Source organism: Brachionichthys hirsutus, chromosome 16 (assembly GCF_040956055.1).
Source record: "Brachionichthys hirsutus isolate HB-005 chromosome 16, CSIRO-AGI_Bhir_v1, whole genome shotgun sequence".
NCBI lineage: Eukaryota > Metazoa > Chordata > Actinopteri > Lophiiformes > Brachionichthyidae > Brachionichthys > Brachionichthys hirsutus.
The window spans coordinates 8,138,010-8,145,744 of record NC_090912.1 but is presented as its reverse complement, the minus strand read 5'-3'; the positions used below and the strand labels follow the sequence as shown (position 1 = coordinate 8,145,744).

The 7,735-nt window shown below is 41.7% G+C and overlaps 1 protein-coding gene across 1 annotated transcript; it reads left to right on the top strand.

Moving 5' to 3' along the window:
- The first annotated feature begins 388 nt into the window (after window positions 1-388).
- Window positions 389-7,416, top strand: LOC137906015 (transmembrane protein 235-like). The gene is made up of 4 exons (XM_068750306.1): window positions 389-560; window positions 1,949-2,026; window positions 2,452-2,589; window positions 7,172-7,416. The coding sequence occupies exons 1-4, from the start codon at window positions 389-391 to the stop codon at window positions 7,414-7,416; spliced, it is 633 nt and encodes a 210-aa protein (XP_068606407.1).
- Window positions 7,417-7,735: the final 319 nt, after the last annotated feature.

Below are 7,735 nucleotides of genomic sequence, written 5' to 3'. Positions count from 1 at the left end.
TGTATTTCATTGTCGTTACTCTGACTATTTGTACGTCGGGCGCTGCATTTCCAGTCAGCCCCGTGTAATATTCTGTTGAGAAGGGAAAAGGCGCTTCTCGTTTCTGATATTTTTAGTTAGTTTTTCACCTGAAGTTAGTTTAAAAAATCAATTCCCATTATAAAAAAAAAAGAAGAAAATAATTCATTCTCGTTTACCGTTTCTCATCCGAACCAAATTTCAGGACCGTAGTAGCCATTGAGAAGCAGCGTTTTACGAGGATGTAACCAGTTGGAGAGCTTTTACGCATTTTACGCGCATTTTGGAGCGTCGATGGAAATTACGGTCTCGAACATTTTAACGGGATATTAGAGTAACTGCTGTCTGCCAGTAGCACGTTTCGCCCACAATGAGGTACGGTTTGGTGGTCGTCACCGCTGGGTTCACTGGTTTGCTCAGTTTCAGCCTCCTCGCCGTGGCCATCGGGACTGATTATTGGTATATAATCGATGTAAATAGACCCAATCACACGGGTCCGGACGACTTGAGTTCACATTCTGGACTGTGGAGAATTATTGAAGGTATTTCATCTTCATTTATCTGTTCTGTTTAAATATGAGCCTTTATTCTAACACTGACGCACCCCTTCATTTTCCAGGATAACTTTCGAGTTCTAATTAAAAATCGCAACACTTTTAGCGCAAAGTAAGTTGTTTGCAATGTTGATTATTTCAGACTTGCCCTGTTTAGATAGGAGGCTGATCCTAGAAATAATCGATGCGGCAGGTGTGATGCTGTGAAGATCGAGCGTTGTGATCTATGACGTTGCGTCTTGTTTATTGTCATCTGCCACGTGCCCGTGGCAGCAGATCATGCTCTATTGTTTATCACTTCATCTCACCCACGTTGTGTGAAATCTGCTCGCAGCGAATCTCAGCTGTGAGACCCTGATCCTCCTCCGAGGAGGTGACGTGCCAGTGCTTTTAGCTTGCAGAAATAAATGGAAACATTTGCAAGGTGCTGAATTGAGAATCCTCAATAGGATTCGTGTAATTAAATTTCTCATTTGGTGACTATTGAGCCATGCAGGAATAATTGATCGAATAAATATCCCTGTTTTTTTTTTGTTTTTTTTTGTCCTGTCTGGAAACAGTGCTACAGCCACATTTATTCCTAGATCTGAATCAACATCTCCAGGCTGGTGAAGCCATGCAGTCAGACGGCTGTGGAGGAATAGGAATATGAATATGTTTTGGCATAGTGTGTTGGGTCTACACGCTGGCGCTCCAATCATAGTTCCAATTTGCTGTTGGTGGAGCCCACAGTAAATGTAGTGATAATTATACAGGGTCATGTGACATGTCAGCCAAAGGGAAATAAGCACAGACATTCTTCTTGGAAAACTATCACACAGAGTTACCTTTAGTGTTACTCCTTTAATGGTGTGTATTGTATCTCCAAATATCGTTTATATGAGGGCAGCATGTTGGTGCAGTGGTTAGCTCTGTTAACCGCAGCAAGAAGGTTACGGGTTCGATTCCTATCTGTGTGGAGTTTGTATGTTCTCCCCGTGGGTTCTCTCCGGGTTCTCTGCTCTCCTTCTGCCTCCAAAAACATGCAGCTTCGGCAAACCGATGACACCAAATTGTCCGTAGGTGTGAGTGTGAGTAGTTGTTTGTCTTTCACGTGGGCCCCGCAGTGAGTTGGCATCTTGCGCAGGGTGTACCCCACCTCTCGCCCGTAGACAGCGAGCTGGGATAGGCTCCAGTAACACCCATGACCCGCAGAGCAGCTCAGCGGCTGTAGACGATACGATTGTGATTGTCTCACCTACAAGAAGATGAATGAACTATACTGAAGAATGAATGAAATAAAAACAAACACGCTCGGGTATCTCGTAAAAAAAACCCAACAACAATCTGAAAATTCTTTCCCTGTCACGTCTGACCTTTTCTCTTGACCTTTTCAGGAACCAACAGAAGCTCAGTCATCCCTTCTTTCACAGCAAATATGTCCAGCCTGTCTGAGGCAGAAAGGCACCTTCTTGGTAAGTGCTATAGCTTGATTTAAAAGTCTTCAATCGAGTGGAGGGAAGTTTCCATTCCAATATATTCTAGTTGTGGAGGGACACTTCACTTTCAGAGCTTCCAGGTATGAACGGGTGAATGTTTATTAGGTAAAAAAAGAATATTTTATTTTGCTATGTTGTCAGTGCAACGGGTTGATATGGCATTCATTATAATAGTATTACCTTTATTAGCAACATTTTGATTAGATGATTGAACCCAGAAGGGTAATGTGTTTTACGGCACACCTCAATTCCACGTCGAAATGTTGTCTTTGACAGAAACTAAGCAGATCTGAAAAGCTGCAACTTGGATGTCACTCCCTGCTGTCAGTGGAAACCGGCTTGCTTTATAGCAGAAATATGATGTTGAATCTTGCTCGTCTTGTGTGTGTGTGTGTTTGTAGGCTTGCACAAGGTCGTTGTCATCATCCTGCCCCTCAGCCTGATCCTGCTGGTATTCGGATGGATCTTTGGATTTGTTAGTTCATTGGCCAGCAGCTCCAGATTGCTGGCTGGAGCAGCAGCCTACGTTCTCTTCTGCAGTAAGTCCAATTAATTTGCATAGCTATAGAGTACATTGGTTTAAATTGAAACCTTTGAACTGTGGAGTCAGTGTGAAAAATCTTCATGTCGATTTATGGGACAGAGTCGTGGATGTCTTTGTCTGTCCACCTCTGTGGAAAACCGTTGAATTCAGATTCCTTGCTCCTGCTTTTGATTCACTTCTGGCTTAAGGCAGCTGCTAAAATGTCACGTCAGACCTCTTATATGTTTGCAATGACGCGTCAGCAAGAAAAGAATGATTAGTGTTATGTACTGCAGCTCACTTTTATTGGTCGACTGCGTCTTTTGTTTGTCTCTTTCGCATCCAAAATCCCATTCAGCTTAATTAAGCTAAATTAGGTAATGATCTTTACGTTCACAGTGCTATCAAAAGGATAGAGGGGGAGACTTTCTGAGGAGAGAAACATCCTTAAACCAGAAAGGGCGGATTTCAGTCTCTTTACTTGTCGCTTCAGATTTTGTCTGTCGACGGTAATTAGCTCAAAGATGTTCAGGCGCAATTATCAGAGAGAGACGGCCTGACGCGGAAATATCAGATCTGACATTGATGGTTGGGGGAGGTAATGTGAACCTGAAAAATAATTCTGTATGATACTCACATTTTTTTTTTCAGTTTTTTTTGCAGCAGCAGCATCCTTTTATCACATTATGAAAAAGCTATAAAAAATGTAGGGATGAGAATATTTGAATAATCATTAGCTATTAAAAATAAATCATAATAGATACGCTTATCGTTTTGTCATTGAAAAGTGTTTCTGTCTTTTTTTGTGTTTTTGTGTGCGTGTGTGTGACTGTCGTTATGCAGAAGTAGCACCAGAAGATGGTGGCGGATTTACGTATTTCTCTTGCGATCAAAGCAAAGTTCTTAGTGGTATTTATGGACACAAATCAGCCTTCGCCCATTCAATACCGAACGGCTACCATGAAAGGCACCACCTGGTCATCGGGACTATTCATGCAGTTTCTCAAGTATCATCGTAACAGCTACTGGGCAGCAGTTTGGGATTCAGTGCTCATCATTGCATCGCTGCATAAGCAGGATTTCTTAGAGTTGACGTAATTTGGTATAACTTGATATGACAGGTTAATCCAGAATGTGTGTAACCATAATGAAAGCATGGATCCATCGGATTTACTGGACATCTGTAAATTTGCCCAGCATTCAAATACAGCAGTCTGGATACATTCAGATTAGGGAATAGCAAACACCATTTTGCAGTACAAACACACACCTTTCTGAGCAGCTCTGTATTTCTATCACTGTCACAATCTCAATTTCTATCACTATCACAAGCTCGGAATAATGTTCCCCGAATTTGTTCCACTTTAAACCTGCACGCTGGGTTATTGTTAATTCCCTAAGAATGGCTAATGTGCTATTATGCTCTGTCTTATATCATGATCATGTATTACATTCCATTTTCTTCCTTTGGAGGTAATAAAAGTCTTCATTCATTCGTCCTAATCACGTCGGTGAAAATGTTTAACAGTCGTCTGCAAATTGAAATATTATAGGTCCACTGAACTGGATCGACAGATACTCCTGAGCGTTAAAAAAATAATACGGTTTAAAAAGTAGCTGAAAGAAAATAGAAGAAAACTAAGAAAACTGTTGCAAGAAAGCCACGACTGTCTTTAACAAAGCAAAAACATTGGAAAAGACAGAAAGAAAGAACCTCTTTAAAAAAAAAAAAAAAAAAAGAGGATTAAAATAAAAGGTTAAAAAAGCAGCGGTACACATTCAAGCACGTCCAAAACATCTGCGTCATGCCACTCGGTGACAGCCTTAGAAAACACAACGTTCAAGCTGCACAAGACAAGACTGAAAACATATTTGTGTGCCATCAAACAAAAATAGATTGATGTGGCATGGAGTGAAAGTCACCGGCACCTCAGTCACAGGTTTGGACGCAGGCAGGCTGCAGCTGGAAGCAACGCACGTGCAGAACCTTTCACTGAGGGATGGTGTAAAATGTTCCGCACTCCAGTTGAGTCACCTTTCAAATGTATGTGAGGATAATCATTAAACATTAATAATAAAAATGGTAGCTTCAGTGAAAACAAGCAACACAAGAATATTTGCAAGTGAACGCTGTGGCGAATATCAAATCCCAGGTGTGCAGAAAGCCTTTAATGGTCAAGGACTGTGTGATGCATGGCTAACTCCCTGGTGCACTGACTGTTCACCTGCACGAACGCCGTGACTTTTCGATGTTGTTTGAATGGAAGCTCCCAGCAAAAAAACATAGATTGAGGGATATAGTTTATATCCACAGTGCCCCAAAGTTATGAAGCAAACATATCAGGGAAACCACAACACAAACATTTTTAATTAAAATACTGTACACTTAAAACCCACTTTTTAACACTTTCCATCATTCACCCTAATATTTGCCCATTTCTACTGTTATTATCACGTCGCCTCATTCACTGTTTTTGCACACATTTTCTACCTTGTTATTCCCACTGTCATTGATTTACATTGATTTCAGATGCTGCTTTGTTTGCCTTCTATGTCTGTTTCAAAAGCCTTCGATTTACTTCACGTAAAGCACTCTGCCTTCGATTTACTTCACGTAAAGCAATCTGCGTCACATTTACTGTAGAAAAGGTGCTGTACAGATAATCCAATGACAGTTTCACATTGTGTCCACAGGGTTAGGGTTAGGGTTACATACAAATACAAATCCAGTTTTCATGTAATTCAACTAGAATTACAGATTACATTTAAGTACGAGAAGAGGAGGTGGCTGGGGCATCTATTCCGGATGCGCCCCTGGACGCATCCCTGGGGAGGTGTTCCGTGCATGTCCCACTGGGAGGAGGCCTCGGGGAAGACCCAGGACACGCTGGTGAGACTATGTATCTCAGCTGGCCTGGGAACGCCTCGGGATCCCCCTGGAAGAGCTGGAGGAGGTGGCTGGGGAGAGGGAAGTCTGGAAGTCTGTGCTGAGAGTGTTACATCCGCAACCTGGCGGTGAAAGATGGATAGATGGATTTAAATAGAATACAGAAAGGAAAAGGAAACACATGCACATACATAATGAAGCCTCCAGGTGTCTATTTTTCCTTTACTGGCCTGTAATGTGCGATACAGCCCATGATTTCCTCCATGTGTGACTAGAATAAAGACTCGACATGCGTCCGTCAGTATAATCTTCTCTGTCATCCGTGGTTGAGCCTTTCCCCGAGCACCACAATGCTTGAATGCATGATTACCACAGAGACTATTACCGGTAGTTAGTGAGTCTCGGGACATCTTTCCACACTTGCCGGTCAGGCTTTAAAAAGAAAACTGAATCCTGAGACGCTTCTTGATGAGTCCAACCGTAATATTTCCACCAAACAATCTCAGTGGATATACATATAATCAAATGCCACTGATGGGATTGCTGACCCGATGAAGTAGCACAAAATTGCATGTTTTGTCCTTCAACTGTCCTCTTGATTCAGCATTTTTAGATTCAACAGTAGTCTCCACCTTTTGTCATAATAATAATATCCCTATTAAAATGATATTCTGATTCTGATTGCCAAATCATGTTTTGATTCTTCACAACCCAGACATCCAATGAATCATTAAAGTTGTAAATGTTTTTGCTCATTCTCGCACCACGGCTCTACAGATGTTGCTCAGTCAACTGGTCACATGCAAGCCCACTTATATGATTTTAATGGTCAATAATTGCTGTGAGATAATTGCAGCACAAACTCAGCGGTTCTGTCTGCCGTGTTGCAGCCAGTCTGGCTTATGATTGTAAAGGAAACTGCTCCATGTAGGGGGGGGGGGGGGTTCGGTTTGGCAGTCATTGATGTGCTTTTCAGCCAACTTTCATTCTGCCTGCAAAGAAATGGTGAAAAACAAATCAACTATAAAATGTATGATAGCATCACAAGTTCCTCCAGTAGAGTAAATGATTAGATTTATTTAATTTAGAAGCACTTTGCTGAAATAATTGGCTTCAAAATGTTTTTTCTGAAATTGCTTTAATCTTTAATGCGTTCCCATTACTGGGTTAACAGGCCATCGTCTGTAAATTACCTTCTCAATTATCTTCCTGTTTCACACAGAAATCTGGAAATCACAATCTTCGTTCTCAGGACTTTTTACCTTTTAATGTTCCCAGAGCCAGAATGGCACTTTGTAAAAAGGCTTTTAGCTTTTTCTGTTCCTGCCTACAACTACTACTGTGCTTACGGCTTGTCCCGTCAGGGGTCGCCACAGCAAATCAACGTTCTCCATTTCACCCTGTCCTTTGCATCGTCATCCGCAACACCAGCCACTCTCATGTCCTCCCTTACTACGTCCATGTGTCTTCTCCTAGCTCTGTTCCCTGGCAGTTCCATCCATCCTCTCCAAAGCATCTAACCTTCAACTGTCCCATCTATTAAGGACAATAATATTGGGATTCATGACTCTGTTGTAAGAATTGGTTAAGTTCAGTACATCAATGGTGTGTGATTACCGCAATGGTTTTATGCCGCATTAATTGAGATTGATCATTTCCAGGTTCTAGAGACGCAGGGGAATTAAGGTTTTCCTTTCGCTGTTTGTTTCAGGTCTTTTTACCTCGACTGGCGTCAGTGTCTACATTAAATACTCCAACCAGGCCATGGAAGAGTTCCAGCAGGTGGTGTCCCCAGAGGACCTCAGCTTTGTGGACGTGTCCTTCGGCTGGTCCTTATACACAGCCTGGTTCTCCTACAGCCTGCAAGTGGCCACTGGCCTGCTGCTCATGCTAGCTGCTAGAATGACTCACATGAAAGGACGCTACGACACTGGCGTGGCCATCGCCATGTTGTAGGAGCCGACTTTTTGCTTGTCCAAGTAATATTATGCTATTTATTTATTTATTTATTTATGTATGCAACGTGTGTGAATTTATTATTATTTTATGTCTGTGTTTTTTAATGCATGTGTGCATTGCAAAAACAAAAGAGAGATTTTAAGGCTTATTTTATTTAAGAATATAAAGGGAAAAGACACTCAAGTGCCAAAAAAAAGCTTTACATCGCTGTAACCATAGCGACAATATTGAATGCGTGATAATGTTTAACACGGAGACAGACACCCCAGTGAGACCAGTACACTGGTTTTAATAAGTGGTTTGATTGATTTATATC